At 37.1% G+C, this 23,359-nt stretch overlaps 1 protein-coding gene across 6 annotated transcripts in view; it reads left to right on the forward strand.

Moving 5' to 3' along the window:
* The window catches only part of Pkn2 (protein kinase N2), a 101,502-nt gene that overhangs the window by 38,209 nt on the left and 39,934 nt on the right, over positions 1–23,359 (forward strand). For 5 of the 6 annotated variants that reach the window (XM_052179049.1, XM_052179047.1, XM_052179045.1 and 2 more), the window contains 2 exons: positions 16,092–16,246; positions 23,128–23,245. In XM_052179049.1, the coding sequence (XP_052035009.1) occupies positions 16,092–16,246; positions 23,128–23,245 (273 nt within the window). Of the gene's footprint in view, positions 1–8,513; positions 8,536–16,091; positions 16,247–23,127; positions 23,246–23,359 lie in introns of those variants that run through there. The other variant, XM_052179048.1, reaches the window with a different exon arrangement.

Here is a 23,359-nt window from a genome sequence, read left to right on the forward strand (position 1 = left end):
TATGAGACACCCAGTACTCCCAGAGCTCCCAGGGACAAAATCATCAACCAAAGAGTACACATGGAGTTACCCATGGCTCCAGACATATCGGCAGCAGAGGATGGCCTTGTTAGACACCAAAGGGAGGAGAGGCCCTTGGTCCTGGAAAGACTTGATGCCATAGTGTAGGGGAATACCAGGACAGGAAAGGGGGGGAAGGGTTGATTGGGGAAGGGGAGATGGCTTATGGGACTTTCAGGGGAGAGGGGAGCCAGGAATGGGGACAACATTTGAAATGTAAATAAAGAATATATCTAATAAAAAAAAGAAAAGAAAAAATAATAAAAAAAATAGTATGATAAATGAAAATGAAATTTTAAAAAGTCCTACTTATTAATAGTATAAAATTTCACATATTTAGGACTTAATCTAACCAAGGAAATGAACCATACAATACAAATTGTTAAATATTAGCTTAAGAAATTTAAGTGCCATAAATCAGAGGGAAAATGTCCTATGTTCATAGGTAAAATAATTAGTATTGTAAGTAATGTAGTGCAGGCCTATAAACTCTTCTATCTTAGAAGGCTGAGACAGGAGGATTGTAAGTTCAAGGTCTACCTGGTCAACAAAGTGAATTTAAGGCCTTCCCCGATTAAGTTAGTGGGACCATATCTGAGTAGAGGATTAAGGGTATAACACAGAGGTGAAGGCTTTGCCTAGCATGCTAGAGTCTTTAGAAGATATAAAATAATAATAGTAAAATGTCCATACTAGTGAAAGAAATCTATAGATGTAATGGAGTCTCTGACAAAAATCTTAATATTCTTTTATTAGTAATAAGTAGGATGTGCATTCTTATGTACATGTATGTATATAAACCACATGTATAGAGGTCAGAAGACAGGTTTCAGGAATGCTTCTCTCCATCCATTGTAAGTTATGGGATCAGACTCAGGTCCTTACCTTGCATGGTAAGCACCTTCATCTTTTGTGTCAGTTTGCCAGCCTTCAATATCATTTCTCACAGAGAAAATAATAAAAAAAAAAAATCTGTAAAACTTGTGTGAAGCACAAAAGACCATTTAGAAAAGAAGAACATCTAGAAGTATCATATTACTGGCTTTCAAAGTATATTTTAAAGCTATATTAACTAAAACAGCATGATATTGGCATAAAACAGACATTAACTAATAGAGTAAAATGGCCCAGAAATAAGTCTACACATTTATTGTCAATTTTGGCAAAAGTGTTAGGAATGAATGGTCAACAGAGAAGGCCTCTTTAATAAATAGTTTAGAAAACTGGATATCTGTATGTGGAAAATAAAAATTGACACATAATGAACCCTTACATTGAATCACTTAAAAATGGATTAAAGACTTAAGTATAAGGTTTGATGCCATAAGCTATAAGAGGCAAACTAGAAGAGAATATTCATGTCCTTGGCCTGAGAAGGGCCTTCTTGAAAAATAGATAAATACGATTGCAATAAATTTTAAAAGTTTTAACATGTGCCGGATGGTGGTGGCGTACGCCTTTAATCCCAGCACTTGGGAGGCAGAGGCAGGTGGATTTCTGAGTTTGAGGCCAGCCTGGTCTACAGGGTGAGTTCCAGGACAGCCAGGGCTACAAAGAGAAACCCTGTCTCGAAAAACCACAAAAAAAAAAAAAAAAAAAAAAAAAAAGTTTTAACATGTCAAACGGAACAACAGATTGAAGACTCAAGACACAGGTTACAGAAACTATATGCCAATTATATATTAAGATATTATTCAAGAAACAAGAAACTCAGACTACCAATAAAGAAAATACTACCCTAGTTTTGGGGGGTTTTAAATTTTCATTTATTTATTTATTTATCTATTTATTTATTTTTATTTTTATTTTTACTTACTTGCTTTACATCCTGCTCCCTGTTCCCCTCCCACAATCCATTCCCAACTCCTCTGGAAAGGTGGGGGCCCCCTTGGGTATGCCCCTACCCTGACACTGCAAGGCTGGAAGCTTCCTCTCCTAGAGAGCTGTAGGTGTGGTTCACTGATAGTGTAAGATTCTGGGCTCTACCCTACACCACAAATATGGGCAGGAAATTAAAAACCAAAACCAACCAACCAAACCAAAAACCCCAACTAAACAAACCCTAATAATAAAAGCACTTCTTAGAAGAAAGGAAAAATGAATTGCTTAATAGCTAATCATTGGAGAACTGTAACTGAAAAACATGGAGAGATATTTCTTCCCATCTCTTAGATGGGTTATTTATTTAGAAGTTGAAGGATACATGTTGGCAAGGATGTGGAGAGGAGGAAGTCTGTGTGTTCTTAGTGCGGTTGCAACTTAGTAGAACTAATATGGGAAATAGTATGAAGGTTTCTCATAAACAAAAGATAGAAAAAGCCTCTCAGTGGTAAGAGTGTGAGGAAGCCCCCACTCCATCTGTACCACTACAAACACAAGCAGAACAATTGCCATATGATTTCGTAATCTATCTTCTGCATATTTGTTCAAAGGAATTGATATTAAGAGATGGTGCACATGCCCCCATGCTCCTTGTAATAGTTTTTACCATAGCTATGCTGTGCAAACAATTGAAGTTATTAACAAATGGGTTAAAAATAGGGTTTCAATCTGAGAAACCCTATTGGTAGAGCTCTTTCCTTCTAAGCACAAGGTTCTAAACTCAATCCTTAGTACCACCACTCCCTCACATGGTTTTATATACCATTAAGTCATCAAATGGCTGGAAGCTGTCATTTGAAACATAGATTAACCTAGTGGGCATTATTGTAAGTCAAACAAGCTATAAAGAAGAGACAAGTACTATATAAGATTATTTGTATAGTAATTTAAAAACATCAACTCAGAAATAGAGCACAAAGAGCTATTTAATTAGCCTATTTTGGACATTCCTGGTATATACCTGAAAGATTACACCGTACACAATAATTATTCACCAATTAAAAATATAATGCTTTTTAAAAGGAGATTCTCAGTTTACAAAGAGAATAATTTTATGGAATGTTATTTTTAGCACACATAGAAATTGGGAGTGTATGGTTAGTTGAGACTAAATGTACCTTACATCTATGTAAGATGGAGCCTCAGTTAAGAATTAGCACCCGATTCAAAAGGATCTATTTAGGAAAGAACTATTTCTGAGGCTTAGTCTTTTAAATGAAACATTCTTAAAGAAGAGATTAAGAAAATGATGCCAGGCTTTTTGGTGCCCAGTTAGATACCAGAGACAGGAGGATCAGGGGTTCAGGCCAGCCTCAGTTAGGCTGCATAGTGTGTTGCAGACCAGCTAGTGCTACACAGTGAAGCTCTGTCTCAAAACCCACAACAAACCCTACAACATATGTCAACCAGGGTGTTATAAGCCTTAATTCCAGCACTTGGGAGGCCTAGGCCCTATCTCAAAAAAACAAAACCAAACAAACACAGCATGTTTTAAGTTCCCTGTTTTCATCTACTAAAAATTATTTATTGTGTTGTATGAGGAGAGGGGGTTTGAGGTGCACAAGCTACATGTTCCAGGGATTGATTTCTGATTAAGCTTGACAACTTTATCCACTGAGCTAATGCCCTGACCCACGTTTTTCATCTGAAGTCATTTTTCTATCTTCTCATATCCTCAGAATACAGTGAGTAATTACAATTATTAATCTAGTGATTATTTTCTTTAATATCTAGTATATATGAGAGGTTTTTTTGTTATTTTTGTAAGCAAGTAACAAAATTGAGGTTTGTGTTTTTTCAAGAGAAAATTAATCTTACCATTTTGATGACTAAAGTATAATTTATTAAACCATTTTTGGATCAATAGAAGTGTAAATTTAATTTTGCTGCTATCATAAATGTGGCATGAAAATTAAAATGGAATTTTATATGTTGTATAGTATAAAGGATGAATCTATGAAATAGTTTGTTATATATTGCTTAGTATTCCTACTATCTAGTGCGTTCATCACTTTTGAGCAAACTTTGAATTGTAAGCTTGCTAAGGGTGACTATGTGACTAGTAGCAAATCACTTTTTTCCATCCCTGGATTTGATTCTTGTTTGCCATAAGCATACAACTAAATGATGTGTAGATCCTTAATATTTGAATTCTTGGGCTAAAGAGATGGCTCAGCGGTTAAGAGCACTGACTGCTCTTCTGAAGGTCCTGAGTTCAAATTCTAGCAATCACATGGTGGCTTACAACCATCCATAAAAGAGATCTGACGCCCTCTTCTGGTGTGTCTGAAGACAACTACAGTGTACTTACATATAACAATAAATAAATCTTTAAAAAAATTGAATTCTTGTTAAAAATTATTTTTTATCTTTTTATTTAATGTATATGAATGTTTTGTCCACATGCATATGTGCACCGTGTGCATGCCTTGTGCCCAAGGAGGACAGAAAAGGGCATATAGTTGGTGGCCCTCCATTCAAGTCCTGGGAACTGAACCTGGGTCTTCAGCAAGAAGCAGCTGCTCTTAACCACTGAGTCATCTCTTTAGCTCCATTACTTGAATTTTTTTGATGTAATTTAAAAAAAAATGCTAATAAGGTAAATGCTTGTTGGGGGAGTGATTTATTTGTTTCCTTGTTGTTTGCTTTTGCTTTTGCTTTTGCTTTACCATCCTGGTAGTTAACAGATTGTGGACATACCATAACATAGACTTCTTGAGAAGGAAGTCTCAAAAGAGAATCACTGAATTCAGTTGTGTAGCAGCAATCCTGGAGCAGAAGAAAAGAATGTCTTTATCCGCCACCCCAATTCCTCCCAAAACTTCACTACTGCAAAGTCTTGTAGTTACTCTTCTCCCCAAGTCCATATTCAATGGTAACTATGAATAGTTTTACTTTTAGCAGTTTTACTTCATTATAAAAATAGAAATGAAGTATGTAGTCTTTAGAAACTAAAGTTAGCCTATTGCCTTTGAGAGTTATCCAAGACGTATGTAAGTATCAATATTTGTAAAATTCTTCTGAGTAGTCAGTTGTATTGATGTATCACGTTTTATTTATTCACCAATCATATTGGAGTTACTGTTCTGTTTTAGGCAGTAGTCAACCAAATTGCTATAAATATTCATGAATGGTATTTTGTAGAAGTAAAAGTTTTCGCTTCACTTTAATAAAGGCCTAGGACTAAGATTGCAAAGGTATGTGCTATAGTGTCTTTAAATGTGAAATGCCAAAGTATTTTTCAGAGAGGCCATATTATGTTTTCTTCTCACCAGCAATGCATGGGAATTCTATAATACCACATGCTCTCCAGTCTGATGTGTATAATGGTTAACAGTGTACCTTGTTATACTTAAAGACTTGAAGCAGGATAAAGAAAAGTTTAAGGAGAATTTAAAAAGCAGCTGCATATGTCTTAGGCTCTGAATATATATAGAATAAAGTCTCCTTTCCTAGGAGGTGCTGTGCACTACTATCAGACAATAAAATACAACATAGGAGCGAATCTGAACAAATATTGCTACCAGTGTTGTTTCACCTTAATCAAAAGCTGTTGCACCCAACAGTCCTACCCATGTCCATTGCTTGTAATACATTAAGAAACCTAACCTGAGTTGACATTGGTTTATTAAATATTTAAGCAAAATTTACTCAGTTGATAGCATTTGAAAAAGGTTACCTTAACTATACAAAATAAAAAAGCTCCATTATGTTTTGAGTAGGTTTCAGGTGATTTTAAAAGATAAGTCTCCCCGTAGGTAGGAAAGTTGGACTTCCTAGGAGAAATATAAGCTGGTAGTTAACATGACAGGACTCTGGAGCACTTTTGTTTTTAAGCCATCAGTTTATGAATACCAAATGAAAACTAAAACGTTGGTCAGTGAATAGTACTTAGTGACTTGTAGACTTGTAGATAGACACTTAAAATGGATAAGTGAATAGTGCGTCTATATAATATTACTTTTATTAATTTAGATTTGCCTAGGCTTCCTTCAACTGTCTTTCCTCCCAACTGTTTTAAATGAAGTAAATAGCTTTGGTCCCATTAAGCAGACACTCTGGCTATACAAATGCGCCTTTATGGATTTTTGAGCCTATAGCCAACTAGCTATAAATGAAGACAAAGGTAATCTGTGATCTGAGTAGTCATCCAGCTAGGTCAGTATATTGCTGTATGGTTGCACACCACTTAGATGACTTTCAGACCTTGTTTTCATTATTTATTAAAAAGAAAAAGAAGCTAGGCAGTATGTTCCTCCCTGGGGTGTTTGTGAACAAGATGTTTTAATAGAGTGTAGGTCAAGCATGAGGTACCTAAGCTCACATGATCAGAATGTAAAACCTCTCTAGATGTAGGTAAAAATCGTAAGAAAAGTTTCTGACACGAGGAAGAAAAGACTCAATGTCAACCATATTTCTAATCTCAAAAACATCAAGGTGGCCTGGAAAGATGCCTAAGAGCACTTGATGCTTTTGCAGAAGATCTGGACTCAGTTCCTAGCACACACAGAGTAGGTTATAGCTATTTGTAACTGCAGTTCCAAGGGGTCAAATGCCCACTTCTGGCCTCAGCAGATATAGGCACTGCATGCTTGTGGTAGACTTATATACATGCAGACAAAAACACATTCCACATGAAATAAAAGTAAATATTTTTAAGAGGACAGTTAGGGAAATGATTGATCTAAAAATAATGCTAGTTCCTGTGCTTTAAACCTTTAATATATCTTTGAAGCATTTATTCAGTTGTGGTTTTATCAAAAAATATTAAAAGTTCCAGAAGCCAGTCAGCAACGTGGCTCAGTGGGCTAAAGGCTGTCCACCTCATTTAATGGCCTGGCTATCCCCATGACACCTATGGTGGAAGGAGAGAACTGACTCCTATGCATAGTCCTCCAATGTCTGCATCCACACCATGATACCTGTGCACATGTTGCACATGCATTACAAATGTGATTTAAAAAGAAAAAGCACTCGAAGCAGCTTATCTGATGTACTGCAGATTTGTGGTGAGAGAGGGTGATAACAAACCAGTTATTGGTTCTGACCTTTAGACTTCCATCTCTAGGCAATCTTTTAACCGTGTTGTATTTTCTGGTAACTTCCAAGGTTACCAGATATGTTAGCCAGTCTGTGTTCTTTGAACTGTACTGATGGTCTGTGGACAGAAGGGTGTCCTGATGCCTTTCCCTTTTATCATGTCTAAAGTTGAAAAGTCTTTGCCTATGTTGTCTATCTTGTTAACGACATTATCCCAGTGGCTCGTAATTAAACCTTGACTTTAAGTATGAGCATCATCCTGGCTACCTTCACTTTCCCATTCAGGACACAAAGGCCTGATTATATTTTATAACAGCTATTATCTGTATCTTTTCTTGACAGCCAGATTTTCTTCATTCTAACTTAAATTGCTGGTAGCTTTATTTTTAACCCAGATTCACTGGGGAGTTGGGTTTTTGTTGATTGGGTTGGTTTGGCTTATTTGCTTCCATCCTTGTATTTTTTTTTTTTTTCATTTTGTTTTGTTTTTCTTTTTTGGGGGGGGGGAGGGGCAGGATCTTGTAGCCCAGGCTGGCCTCAAGCTTGCTGCAAGATAACAGTGACCTTAGGCTCCTGAGTGCTGGGATTATAAATTCATCCTGATACTGATTCCATCCTGTTATTTGTTTCCTTATTTCATGAGTCTCTATCCTCTGTGTATTCATTTGTATATAGTGCAAATTTATAATATGTCCGAGATTCCCTGGTGCCTGAATCATGCTACTTCAGTTTCTTTTTTTTTTTTAAACTGGGTATTTTATTTTATTTTATTTTGAAGATTTATTTATTTGTTCTATGTATATAGGTACACTGTATGTCAGATACACAAGAAGAGGGCATCAGATCTCATTACAGATGGTTGTGAGCCACCATGTGGTTGCTGGGATTTGAGCTCAGGATCTCTGCAAGAGCAGTCAGTGCTCTTAATCGCTGAGCCATCTCTCTAGCCCCCGTTACTTCAGTTTCTGCTGTTAATCCCAAATCCAATTTTTTCCTGTAATAGTTATGTTTACCTTGTCTTTTTTACCTCCTTATACTTGCTCACACGTTTTTGTGCAGAGGTTTTATATACCCAGTGCAATTCCCTTGGAGAAACTATTTTCCTTTTTGAATGGTTAATTAGAGATCCCGTCTCAGAGTTGAGAGCTCATGTCTACTTCCCCTCTCAGTACTGGGACTCAGTCTGGTTTGGACTTGTGTTGACCTTATACATTTTATACTTTTCATTTTTATGTATTTGCTATGTTTATTTCATATTGCATATAACATACATGAAGTTTCTTGAAAATGTATTCTTTGAAGATTTCATATAAATAAACAATATAATATCAGTGTTCACTCCCCTCCTCCTCAAGGATTCCTTTTCCTTTTTTCTTACTCCTCCTTTCTTCTTCAACCAGAAAATAATTAATGCTACATATTTTGTGTTCATGCATGTGAAACCATCCACTGGAGCATGCCACACCAAAGAAGGATGAGTGTCTGTCAACTGCCAATAACCCTCAGTTGAAACAGGGCCGCACGGATGCCTCTACCATCTCTGTTGGAACTTTGGTGGGTTTGATCTTGTGGAGGTGACTACAGCTCTTTTGTGAGTCTTATGTGCAGCAGCTATGCCATACCCAGCACACAGCATTTCCACAGCAAGGCTCTATCTCTAGTGTGGTGTTCCCTGAGTATTGCAGGGTGGGCATTAGTTGATAAAGATTTCCCATTTAGGAACTGGAGAGATGATGCTTCAGAGATGGTGGTAAGAGCATTCTGCTAAACAATGAATTCATGAAATTCTTAGGCAAATGGATGGAGCTAGAGAATATCATACTAAGTGAGGTAACCCAGACTCAAAAGGTGAATCATGGTATGCACTCACTAATAAGTGGATATTAACCTAGAAAACTGGAATACCCAAAACATAATCCACACATCAAATGAGGTACAAGAAGAAAGGAGGAGTGGCCCCTGGTTCTGGAAAGACTCAGTGAAACAGTATTCAGCAAAACCAGAACGGGGAAGTGGGAAGGGGTGGGTGGGAGGACAGGGGAAGAGAAGGGGGCTTACGGGACTTTTGGGGAGTGGGGGGGCTAGAAAAGGGGAAATCATTTGAAATGTAAATAAATTATATCGAATAAAAAAAAAAAAGAGCATTCTGCTTTTCCAAAGGGCCTGAGTGTGGGTCCCAGCACCCATGTTAGGTTGCTCACAGCTGCCTGTAACTCCAGGTTTCAGGGGACCCAGCATCTTCTGAATTCTGCAGGCACAAACAGTCAATCACATATTCATACACAGACAAACATGTGCATATAATTCAGAATAAATCTTTCAAGATGTCCCATTTAGAGCTGAGCACTTAAGTCAGTAAGTGAAGTCTTTACCAGGCTAATTCCACAGACATTTTTCTTATTTGTGGCTTCTTCACTTGAGCTTTGTGTGTTTTTAACTGTATTAGAACTTTGTGTTAATACTTGTTGAATTGCAGCTTCAGTATGTCAGTTTTTACTTTATTTTATGGCTATATTTATCCATATGTCTGATGAATTGGAATAAAATATGTCTTATCTGTAGTCTGTCTTTAAGGTGAGAGTTTTGTGATTGTATGGAATATCTCATTACCATTTTTTACTTTCTTTATATTTATATAATGCTCTAGATACATTATGGTTTAGGTCTCTTGTAAACAGCATATAGTAAGATTTGAGTGTGTATCTGTGTGTATACATGCAATCAGGAAACAACTTCAGATGTCATTGCTTTTGAGAGAAGGTCTCTCATTGATTTAGAACTCACCAGGTAGTCTCTGACAATTATCCAGAAAACCCAGAGACTCATCACTCTCTGCCTCTTGTGTGCTGGGATTACAATCATGTGTCACTACACCTGGCCTGGCCTTTTATTTGGATACTAGTGGTCAAGTTCATGTTCTTGAGCTTGTAGGCAAGTGCTTTATTGGTACAGCTGTCTACTCAGCTTAGATTTGATTTTATTTTTTCAGTCAACTCTTTGCTGCTTGACCGTATCAATTATATTTAAATGACTACTGTTGTATTTATATTTGTTTTTTGTTTTGTTTTGTTTTGGATATTTTGAGACAGGGTTTCTCTATATAGCCCTGGCTGTCCTGGAACTTAGTCTGTAGATCAGCCTGGCCTCAAACTCAGAAATCCGCCGGCCTCTGCCTCCCAGAGTGCTGGGATTACAGGCGTGCGCCACCACCGCCCAGCGTATGTATGTTTGTAATAAAATACCTTTATTATTTTAACATTTGCTTTCTTCTCCTTTAAAAGTCAATTACTTTGTAGGTAGTCATTTATGTAGGAGGTACAACATTTATACTTAGCAAAATCTATACTGATAATTACTAGTACCTGTCCCCAGTCACCTTCCCTCTCCATTCATATATATCTACTATATCTACTTAGAGTTGATTGACAATCCTGAATCTATGTATTGTTAGCGCTCGCTGGTCCTACAAACTTTGCCTCCATATTTTCAATGCTAGCCTAATTTTTATTTGTCTGATATACTGTTAATCTCATCTGTTATAGTAAGTAAGACCAAGTACTAGTACCTAAGATGTTTAGAGTCTGCAGGAAAACTGAATTGAAAACAGATCATTGTAATAGTGTATATAAGATTTCAATCAAGGGAAGAATATATGTGTCCAGTTAGACTGAGGGATATTAGTGAATGTTTCCTAGAAAAACTGATGCTTATTCTAATAGTAGTATGGAAAAATGCTTTTCATTTTTCAGAAGCAGCTGGAATTTTTACTTAACATCAAACTTGGCCTGGAAAATAGTAGTGGTAGGTTAGCTTAGAGCTCCACAGCATAGGTCTTTAGAGCCCAGTTGCTGATTTAGGCATTTACCTGATAGATAGCCATTTAAAAATATTTCTGTGAAAGAATTAGTCCTGCCCACTATCCATCTTAAAACACAGCAATTTATATTAGTGTTCATAAAGACATTTCATTGAGGGGGCTGGAGAGATGGCTCAGTGGTTAAGAGCACTGACTGCTCTTCCGAAGGTCCTGAGTTCAAATCCCAGCAACCACATGGTGGCTCACAACCATCTGTAATGGGATCCGGTGTCCTCTTCTGGTGTGTCTGAGGACAACGATAGTGTATTCATATAAATAAAGTAAATCTTTAAAAAAAAAAAAAAGACATTTCTTTGAGCTATGTCTATTGCTGTTTATTTATATAACTTAAAAAAATAAAACATCTTGATGTACAATCATTCAACCAAATTTATTGACCTTGTATATGTTTTGAAATAGAGTAATGATGTTTAGAAGATTAGATGGGTGCATGATTTCTTATGATAGCCCCAAATTATTTTATTTATTAGTTATTTTTTTTTGATAAGTTTAACAATTGATGCATGGCTTGGTCATAATAATGGGGCTACCTTTAAGTGGAAAAGTGTATGTTAAAATCAGGCATGGTATTGCACGAGTAAAACTAGGACTTACGAGTTTCAGGTTGCTCTGGCTATGTAGTGAATTCCAGTGCATAGGGAGGCTCTGTTCCAAGCTAATATATTAACATTTTTTTCTTATAACTTAAAAGGCAGTCTTAGAATAATTTTTTTCATCTCAAGCAATTATTTTTTTAATTTCCTTTACAATTTTACTCTTACTACATTTATTTATGTCATGTATACACACTTACGAGGGTGCTTGTGTTGAGGTCAGAGGACAACTTCCGAGAGCTGTGTTTTCTTTCTATCATGTGGGTAGATCCTAGGCATTGGTCACAGAGGTCATCAAGCTGATGCAATGACCTTATACTCATTGAATTATCTCACCAATCCAAAGTGAATATTAATGAAGACTTTTTGTAAACACAATTTTGAAATATTAACAAGTACACTGGAAACAATTTGTTTTCTGATGTTGTGACTTATCAGAAATCTATAAAGGCAAAATGAGAAAGTAGCAAGTAGGAAAGCGTCCACATACCCTCACTCGTTTGTGTGTGTGTGTGTGTGTGTGTGCACACGTGTGTGTTTTAAAGTAGGGTCTCTAGCCCATACTGACCTCAGCATCACTGTGATCCTCCTGCCTGAGCAGCTGAATTGCTGGAAGTTAGGCATGAAAAACCATACCTAGCTATTCTCTAGGGAGAGAGAGTGGGGGAGGGGAAGGAAAGGAGAGGGGAAATCCATCATATGAAGCATATCAAAAGATGGCACTTGCATTTGTGATCTGTGCAAAGTACTTCTCAGAGTTCTGTAAAGATGGAATGGAGGGGACTATCAGCTACTTAGCTGACCTTTGAAACCCTTAGTGTCTTTAAGTATTGCTCTTCATAATAACTACAACACATCTGTGTTAAGTCTGCAGTCATAGCCATACCAATAATTAACAGCAACCACTTTAGCCCTACAATATGGAATCTAGAGCTCTGGCTCACCTGTTTTTTCCTGTGCTTCTGTGGTCCTTCAGACTGAAGAGAGTGTATGATATTTCTTTAATTTTACATACAGTAAATATTTCAGAGTTATAATCGACTAGCAGTAATAGGCAAGGATTTAATATACAGCATCTCTACCAAAACATAATAAAGTTTTGTATACATGTTTCTAAAGGCAAAGAACTTTATTACATAATCATACAAATCATATTGTTGTTAGTCAGCCCTAACAACCAGGAATTCATCTCGTGATACAACTTGTATCCCCACCATCTTTTATCCACTGAATCTCTGGCCCATGTGGAAACAGGAAGAGGACAGCTTTCATTTCATGTAAAGGCAAATGTTTAGACAGGGATCATTTCTCCCCTCATCCCAGGCTAAACACCATCCGCTGTTTTACAAACAACACATTCCTGTTCTCTCTTCAGCAGAGGCTTTGTACTTTCTATATACTTTAGTTCTTTTTAAAATGTGCTTTTATGGTAATTATGCCCTAAATCTGTGTGACTTGGGGTTTTTATACAACCTTTGTATCACCTATGTAAAAAGGGAAGTAGAAAAAATGTTTTTAAAACTATACTTTAGATTTTAATATTATAACCTCAGTGGAGTTTATTTTCTACAGTAACTGTGGCCAGTTAATAGTTATTAAATATTTACTATGCACCACACCCTTCTCAGGTCATTATACATAGCTCATTTAATTTTCACAATAATCTTTGAGGCACATGCTGTTTTCATTACAGATGAGGAACATGAGACACAGCCATTCATAATTTTCCTGTGTTAGTGTTTGAGCTGGATCTCAATATATAAAGTAATGCACATCTAAGTGCTCTTATTTTCTTTTTCTTTCCTTTGAGACAGGGTTTCTTTCTCTGGGTATCCCCTGGCTGTCCTGAAACTTGCTCTGTAAAAGTCACCCCAGGCTGACTTTTAACTCAGTGATCTGCCTGCCTCTGCCTCCTGCGGGCTGGGGCTAAAGGTATGTGTGCCCACAAACTGGGTATGGCGGTTCACACCTTTAATCTCAGCAAAACAGGAAGCAGAGGCAAGCAGATCTCTTTGAGTTTAAGGCCAGTCTTGAATAGTGAGTTCCAAAACAGCCAGGGCTTTTAGGGAGAAACCCTATCTGTGAAAAGTGTGTGCCCTCATACCTAGTTATCACTCTTATCCCTATGCTCCTTATGGTCAACAATTCCTGTGAGCCAACCTAAAAACCTAGGTGCATTTTATATCATTTTTCTATAAGACTGTGTCATGTTTAAGATGATTTTGGTTAATTCAGTTAAAATAGCAGTCTTTCCTGAAGTGAATTCTAGCTAATAACTTGGTGGCCTTGTCTGAGTCTTGAAACAGATAATATCTGTCTAAAGGGTTACTTAAGAATGTAACATACTCATGTAACACATGATTATACTGTTGTGTTCTTAAATATCCGTACATATACAGAGTTTGGTATAGTTACACATAATATAACACAAAAATTAGTAAGGTAGAGGTCAAAACAGAACTGATTAGGTTCAAATTTGGTTTTGCCATCATAGCAGTAATACATGGGACATATTTCTTAATCTCTTTGTGTCCTGGTTTTCTTATTTATAATATGAGTGTGATAGTTGGACTGCTTATGAAGGTTGACATTGCTGCTTGTTTATCATTTATACTTATTACACTTGTTATTTGGATGATTTGGTATATGGGTGCTGGCGAGCATGTGGCAGCATGCATGTGGAGGGCAGAGGACAGACAGCTTGTAGGAGTCAGTTCTCTCCTCCCATCATGCAGCTCTTAGAGATCAAACACAGACATCAGCTATCACAGTATCTTAGTCTCCATATTCTCAGAGTGTAAAAGCGGTTTCATTAGTTCTTGTATCTAGTAAATTGTATTTAAATGTTTGGGGTTTTTCTGTTTTCTGAGGCAGGGTCTTGCTATGCAGTCCAAGCCGGCCTTGAACTTATTGTTTCTATCTCCTGATAGTTACAGGTATGACTTACCATGTCTGGCCTAGTTGTTTGTCCTGGATATGTAAGAAACCAGTGACCTTTGATTTGAACATTTAGAGACATTGTCAAGTTATTAGAAGTCAAACAAAGTCACTTTTAAAGTAATTTATATTTTGTTTTTAATTTAAATATAAGCAACATAGTATTCTGTACAATACACGGTAGACATAAATGTTTGGTCTCTTTATCTCTAACCTATCACAATTTGATATCAATGAATATCCTTGAACAATTTCTATTATAGTTAAGTCTCTTGCAGTATAAAAGGGTGTGAACATTTTTATTGAATATATTATTCATTTACATTTCAAATATTATACCCCTTCCCAGTTTCCCCCTCCCCGAAAACCCCCAACCCATCCTCCCACCCCCTGCCTCCAAAAATATGCTCTTCCACCCAACTCACTCCCACATCCCCCACTCGATTTCCCCACACTGGGGCCTCTATTGAGCCTTCACAGGACCAAGGACCTCTCCTCCCCCTGATGCCCAACAAGGCATTTCTCTGCCACTCTTTTGGCTGGAACCATGTGCACCCCTTGGTTGATGGCTTAGTCTCTGGGAGCCCTGGGGTGTCTGGTTGTCTGATGTCATAGTTCTTCCCATGGGGCTGCAACACCCCTCCTCAGCCCCCACAACTCCTTCATTGTGAACCTCCTCGCCCTCAGTCCAATGGTTGGCTGCTAGTATTTGCCTCTGTATCTGTAAGGCTCTGGTGGGGCCACTCCAAAAGACACCCATAACAGGCTCCTATAAGTATGCACTTTTTGTCATCCATTGTAGATTTGGGGTTTGGTGACTGCTTATAGGATGAATCCCCAGGTAGGACAGTCTCTGGGTAGCCTTTCCTTCAGTCTCTGCTCCACACTTTGCCTCCATAGTTGTTCCTGTGAATATTTTGTCCCCTTTCTCCAAGGAACCACCCCCCCCCCCTTTTTGGTCTTCCTTCTTCTTGAGCTTCTTGTGGTCTGTGAATTGTAACATGTTTATTTTGAGCTTTTGGGCTAATATCGGGTGTGAACATTTTTATCCTTAATTCATCAGTACTTAATGTTAGTACATTGTAAAACTCATACTAAGTTCTGTTTGCAGAGAATTACCAGGGTATAATATGTATAATATTTGGATATTTTATTCTCATCAATAATGGGACAAGGGAGAATTTAATTACTTAATAGAATAGTTAGCTTGTGTAATGATATAGTTAAAGTGTAGTAGTATTTGAAAAACTTGGGTAGGCAAACTCGTCTTGCCACAGACTGGTTCCAAATTCACAGAATAGCCCACACTGGCCTTAATCATGTAATGATCCTTTGGACTCAGCCTCCTATGTGTCGGGATTGTATTATGCCAGGCCCCAAGTGTCACTTCAGTAGAGAGTAAGCTGAATTAAGGTAGTTCCTTTGCTCGAGTTGGTTGAATTCTTTATTGTCTATTAGCATAAGGCAATTTCATTTAAGTGACTTGAAACTCATTTCAAACTCTTGTTATTCTTTGAATATATTAATTTACACATTATGTTTTCAATGATAAATTTTATTAATGTATATCAATTGTATAATATAATGTTTTATTGTGCCATTTTCACACATGCAGATAACATATTTTGGTCCGATTCACCCTGACATCCCAGTTTTAAGCAACAGTTGATTCTAGTAACAATCACGTGATATTTTATAAACAGATTGTCCGAGGACTCCAGATACTCCAAATAGTGACTCTCGTAATTCTACTAGCAACAATAGATTGATGGCCTTACAGAAACAACTGGATATAGAACTTAAAGTAAAGCAAGGTGCAGAGAACATGATTCAGATGTACTCAAATGGCTCTTCAAAGGTAAGGGAATCAATGTTTGTATGTTCCGTATAGATGAGTTTGCCTACCTCCTAAAGTTTCATTTGTTGTCCCAGGATCAGAAATAAGAGTAACTTGACTGTCATTGTCAGCCTTTCAGAGTGCTGGACTTGGTTCATCTGGCAGTCCAAGCTCCCTCGTAATGTCAGCAGGTGACTGCTGCTCCACAGCTCTCCTGCTGTACTAGGAGGTCTTTCCAGTCCAGGGCGAGCTCCACTTTCACGTGGTTATGGTTTTGGTTGGGAAGTGTAGAGTTTTAGTGATCCTGAGACAATTTTAGCTGCAAAGTTGGAAAATATAGACAAAAAAATAGAAATGTTTTTAAAACAATAGTATAAAAATTGTGTATTCTCTCAAAACCTAGTTAATGGATAAGGAACATGGAGTTCTCTGTATTTGTAACTTTTTTATAAACCTAAAATTATACCAAAACAAAAAGATTATTTACAAAAAAATCTAGGCTAAAATGGGTTTTCCAACCAAGCCCGCTCTGGGAAAGGAAGGGCAAGTTAAAGCCGACATACTGGCGTTGCTTGTGCGACTGGTTTACCATTGTACATTCTTGAGACTGTTACTGTAGCTACCATTTGCAGTCAGTGTTGAGGGAGCAGTTCATAATGAGAACATGTACTTGCAGATATACTGTGGCAAGGGATCTCTGAGCCATATTCCAACATAAGGTTCCATAGATTGTATGATTCTGAAAATCTGAGGTGCACTTATTATAAACTCTATTCTGAAAATCTGAGGTGCACTTATTATAAACTCTACGTATCTAATCTCAGGTTATTCTAAACATTCTTATCTCTGAACATCAGTGTTTCTTCATTTTCCAAACTTAGGTGGTCTGTGTGTTATTTTTGTGTATGGTGTGTATGTGTTCAGGCATGTATGTGTGTGTGTGTGTTATTTTTGTATATGGTGTGTATGTATTTAGACATGCATGCCACAGCCTGATGGTGGCAGTCACAAGACTACTGTAGGAATTAGCTCTTAGCACGCACCATGGGAATTTCAGGGATCAAACTTGGGTCATCAGGTTTTGGCAGCAGATATCCTTATACACCAAACCCTCTCTCTGCCCCAGTATTTTTATTTGTGTGTTTTTCTATACATACATGCATGTATATATAACATATGGATGTATACATATGCATGTATATATACATATATATGTATCCATATATTAGGTATTCAAATTTCAAAATAAAAGCTCTTTGCTATTTATTGTTGTTCTAATTTGGAAAGAATGTGAAGCAAGAGGGAAAGGATCACTTCTTAATGTCTTGCTGCCCATGCTAAAAATAAACAAAGAATATGTGTATAAGTAAGATTTTAAGTTTAATCATGAAAATTAGCTAGATTAACAACATTTAAAAAACTTAGTGGAGTATGCTTCTAATGCTCAACAGATAGCTCATTGGCGACAGGACTCCATGAGCATTTTAGTCACACACCTGTCTATTGACTGGCCTACCTTGTTAGAGCCACCAAACCTTATAAGGATTTATGTTTACAGAGGCTGTGTCTTGCCTCAAAGATGACAATTCATGTCTCTCTGTTTTCTGGTTATTACATTTCTATACACCCTATCTTCTATAGTGTTCCTTGGTGATATAGATGTCTTAGTTAGGAATAAGCACTCAACTGCCACTTGCTCTCGGCATTTTTAGGAACCACAGATCTCTGCATTCACCAAGTCTTTTCTTATTAATGCTTTATTGATATAGTGTCTCACTATCTGGACATGCTGCTTCAGATCCACAATCCTACCCAAGTACTGGGTTATAGACATTTGCTAATCTGTCTAGCATGGTTTTATTCTTGGCCTTTACTATTGGAAAGTTTTTTATTTTTATCAAAGTTTTTATGAAATGTTCTACTACATGATGGCAAGCATTTTAAAATTAAATTGAGTCAGTTAGTGCTTTCTATCATAAGATTTTTTTAAAGTCTCAAATTGATGGATTAATTTGAGGGGTTTAAAACCCCTTTAAAGTTAAAGTGTGGATAAAAGGACCGTCACTTCCATTGTATTATACTAGTTGTCTTTAAGACCTGTAAGACTAAGGACGAACTGATAAAAATTTAAGTGTTATGAAAATACTAAAATCAAAGAAGTACATGGATAAATTATGAAAATCATAGGTCCAAACTAAACAGATCTGTGAGCATAGTGCTAAGACAGATATTTAATATTGCAGTAGCTTTTGAATTTTAATTAGGAAATCACTTAATTATTGGTACTTAGTTAGAAGACCAAAGCCTATTAGCAGCTGCTGTAGTCTCCAAGACCGTCTTAACATGTTTCTTCTGTCTAGACATAATCTTAACTGTTAACTTCTCAAAGGATCAAAATACATTTTTATGAGATTAGCGATGAAATTGAGTTGAAATTATATAGAGTATTGAGAGGATCTAGTTTAATACTCATGGTAGGTTCTGGGATATAAGCTTTCAGAAAACTTGTCTTTAAAAAAGCAATAGCATGTATAAATAATTGGAAATAATAATAGTGGCTTTTGCAAGTGGCTGCAAACCTGAAGAAGATTCACTGAAGTGCCATAACAAATCATTTATGTCTTTACAGAGGAGTTTGAAAAGCAATTTGATACTTAAAAACTAAATTCAGCAAAGCTTGGTAGCCCATGCCTATAATTCCAACACTTAGGACACCGAGACCGGAAGAGCATTTCTATAATGCCAGCACCGGCAGTGTAATGAAACTGTCTCCACAAAGAAAGAGTAACTATTTTGTCTGATGGTGGTGTGTGTGAGCAGCCTGGTTAAGTCACTGTGGTTGTCGTTAGGCGTATAACACAAATTAGTAGCATATTTTTTAACCTAATTTAATTGAGAGTAAATAGATTTCGCTCTTTGTGTGCATGATGTACATATGCATGTGTGCATGTGAGGAGGCCAGAAGTTTAAGTGGTCTGCTTTTATAGGGTCAGCTTAAATGATTCCTGATGTCTTGAAGCAGCAACAAAAGTAAAGGAGATAGAATCAAGCTATTGGTATAGAAAGTAAGCTACAAATATGATAGAAAAGTTAAGATATTAATGGGCTCAATTATTTCATAGTTATATTTGTACGATATATGTTATCCCAGCATGGCTTTACCAAAACAATATTTTAAAATTTCACTTTTTAATTCATCTATCCATCTATCTATCTATTTGAGGCAGTTTCTCACTATGCAGCTATGGGTGGCTGGAACTTGCTGTGTTGTCTAGGCCTTGAACTCACACAGATCTGTTTGTCTCATGTTCTAAGTGCTGGGATTAAAGGCATGCACTACCATGACTTGTCAAATGTTTCTTATTATGCAAAGAATAATGAATACTTGTCCAGCCTTGATATGAGGGTTTTTGCTTTGTCTTATTGCATCTTGTTTTGTTGTATTCAGTTGTTGGGTTGTTGTCTCTTGGGGGCGTTCTCTTTTCTGAATGGAAACAGAGAGAGAGGATCTGAAAGAGAGGGGAGGTAGCCTTGGGGAGTTAGGAGGAGTGTAGGGAAGGGAAATTGTTCAGGATGTATTATGTGAGAGAAGAATCTGTTCTCTCTCTCTCTCTTTCCCCCTCCCCCTTCCCCCTTCCCCCTCCTCTTCCCCTCCTCTTCCCCTCCTCTTCCCCCTCTGTGTCTGTGTGTAAACATACATACTTTCATTTATTTATTTATTTACGTTACATTTCACTACCTTCCTCCCCGAGTCAAAATCCTTCCTCATCCTCCATCCTGCTCCCCCTTCTCCCCACTGAGTATTCACCCACACCAGCACATCAAGTCTCTGTGAAGCTAGGGGTATCCTTTCCCTCTGAAGGAGACAAGGCAGCACAGCTAGAAGAACAGGCAACAACTTTTGGGATAGCCCCGCTTCCGTTGTTTGGGACCCACATGAAGACCAAGCTGCACCTCTGCTACATCTGTATGAGAAGGCCTAGGTTCAGCCCATGTATGTTCTTTGGTTTGTGGTTAAGTTTCTGAGAGCCTCAAGAGTTCTGAAATTAGTTGATGTGGTTGGTGTTCTGTGGAGGCTGCAATCCTTCCTCCTTTAAGTTCAAAATGTTCAAAAATAAGTTTCTATGGCAAACCCTAATAAATATGAAAATCTTCCCAAAGGCTTTATCAATATAAAAGTCAGCAGTTACCAAGTATGTAAACTAGCCTGTATACCCTGAGTCAACTTTATCCATTGCTTTCTACATAGTTAGATATTCAATAAAAATCCATTGAATTTTTAAAAGAACAAAACTGACAACAAAAATTTATTAAATACTGGGAAGCCTAAAACTGGTATGTAGTAACTATACACTCCTAAAGATGGTAGGTGGTGTCCAAAGTTAGTTTTAAAAGGCTCTGTACACTGTGACATTTGTATAGCTCTTCTAAAAACAATCTGGGCGGGAAGTTCATTTGGTTTTAAAAGGAAGTATAAGTGTTTTCCTGTGTATTAAAATAGTTTACAGAGCCTCTGGACTGAGAACATAGGTTGGTTGGTTCAGTGCTTGCAGGGCATGCACACAATCCTCTTTCAGTCCCTAGCACTGCATAAACCAGGCATGTTGGAGACAAAGATTAGAGACTCAAGGCCATCCTCAGTTACATAATGAGTCTGATGTCAGCCTTGGATAGATAAGAAGCTGTCTCTCTTGGGGTGAGAGGGAGAAGGGAGGTAGAAAGAAAACAAACTATTATCATAGTGATAAAATAATGAAGGTAATGGCTTTATTGAAAAGCATAGTATTACATAGTTTTCTTACTAGTGATAATATTACATTTAAAGTTGAGATACTGAACCATTCTTTTGTTGCCCTAAAATATTTTTAACTGTAATTACGTAGTGGGCGGTATAATTTTAGTATTATCTAACACTGAAGCTCTGTATTCAGAGAGCTGTATCTCCATTTACAGTCTGGAAGAAACTAACAGCTTTCAGAAAGTGGTTATTTTCTCACATGAGACAGTTTGATTCATGTCAGATTAAATTATGAGTTTTTAGAGCAAACATGTTCTTAACAAGAAGCAAAAGAAAAGGAAAAATGTTTTCCCTGTTTCATGTTATTTTGTCTAATTTAATGAACACAAATACTATGTCTGATTAGTATTTGCCCATGTATTTGACACTCTCTGAACTTGTAACTCAAATGTAAAGATTTACATTTATTGTTTTAGTTATATGGATATGTATGCGGGCATACGCATGAGAGTCCAGGAGCCCACAGAGGCAAGGGGGAGGTAATGGGTGCCCGGAACTGGAGTGAGCTGCCCAGCATAGTGCTGGGCATTGAACTCTGGTGCTCTGTAAAGTAGCATGCTCTTAACTGCTGGGCAGTCTCTCCAGTCATTAACTTAAAATGTTTGAAGCTTCATTACTAAGGTAAACATTAAATACTGTGCTTCTGATTTTAAGAATTATTGTTCATACAAAAGGAACATTTAACTTCTTTGGCTTAAAATAGTCATGAGGAAAATAGAAATTTTGAATTTTTAAAAACATTACTAATACTTAAGAGTACCTGATGAATGGATAAGTTGTAAGATACACATGCAACATGCAATGAAATAATATGCTAACTTTAAAAGGGAGATACACACACACACCACCACCACCACCACCTACCACCACACCCACACATACATACATAGACACACACCACCATCACCACCACCACCACCACCACCACCAACAACAACAACAACAATATATTTTAACTTTTCACTTGGCATGGTGATGTATGCTTTTATTCCCAGCACTTGGGAGGCAGAGACAGGTCAAACTCAGATCTCTGAGTTTGAAGCCACCCTGATCTATCTACAGAGTAAGTTCCAGGGTCCAGGGCAGCTAGGCCTACATAGAGAAACTCTATATCAAGAAACCAAATTAAATAAATAATTTTTAATTTTAAATGGTGACATTTTTATAATTGTAATATACCTAAACTTGGCTTCATGCCAAGTGAAATTTGCTAGGTTCAGAAAGAAAAATGCTGTATGATTTCATTTGTATGTGGGCCCTTGAAAAGAAAGTTGAATAAATAGAACCCTTGTACTAGGGCAAGGTGAGGGTAGAAATGGGAATAAGTGTGTCCCAGGCTACAATTTTTAGGGCAGATGAATAGGTTTATAGAAATTTCAAATATAGCTTGAAATCTAGTTAATATTACATATTGTGCAACAGGGTTTAGCTCAGTGCTGAATAAGATTCAGTATCGCAGAATTAGTAATAGTGTGTACTGAAAAATTTGTTAGACGTATAACTTTTAGGTTCCTTTAGGACACATACACAAAAAGCATACATAGAAGAGGATTATGGATATATTACTGTGCTTATAATGGTCATTTTGGTATATTTATATATGAATCAAATATTTTGTACCTCTCAAATACATACATAGCTGAAGATGTAGCTGAGTGAATGGTAGAATACTCACCTATTATGGATAAGACCCTGTATTCAGTCCCCAGCAATGTGATCAGTCAGTCAATTAATCAGTAAGATTCATTTATTTTCTCTCAAGTTATCTGAACCAGTAAAGTTTCTTTTTTTCTGTAATACTTTAAAGTATTGGTGGCGTATGTGCCTCTGTGTGTGTGTATGTGTGTGTGTTTAAGATTATTTATTAGAAGCTGGACATGGTGGCACATATCTTTTAATTCCACCACTTCAGAGGCATCAGCTGTTGAGTCTCTGTTCCAGGCCAACAAAGGCTCCATATAGTAATTCTTTATCTCATAAAACCAAACATTATTATTAGATTGTGCATAGTTCATTTAACCCTTTCAATTATTAGGTTAGCAATTGATCTTTTCAGAATATAAGAAAGTTATCCTTTTCTCTGCTTTCCTTTTCATTTTGATAGGATCGGAAACTCCATGGTACAGCCCAGCAACTGCTCCAGGATAGCAGGACAAAAATAGAAGTCATCCGAATGCAGATTCTTCAGGCTGTCCAGACCAACGAGCTGGCTTTTGATAATGGTGATGCAGTACACTTAAATTGTTTTGTCTTTGGCAAGCATAGGGTGCTAAAAAAATGTCATTACAAAAGAGGCAGCTGCGGCTAGAGAATCGCTTACCAGTTAAAAGCACTTG

This window comes from Apodemus sylvaticus, chromosome 4 (genome assembly GCF_947179515.1).
Source record: "Apodemus sylvaticus chromosome 4, mApoSyl1.1, whole genome shotgun sequence".
Classification (NCBI taxonomy): Eukaryota; Metazoa; Chordata; class Mammalia; order Rodentia; family Muridae; genus Apodemus; species Apodemus sylvaticus.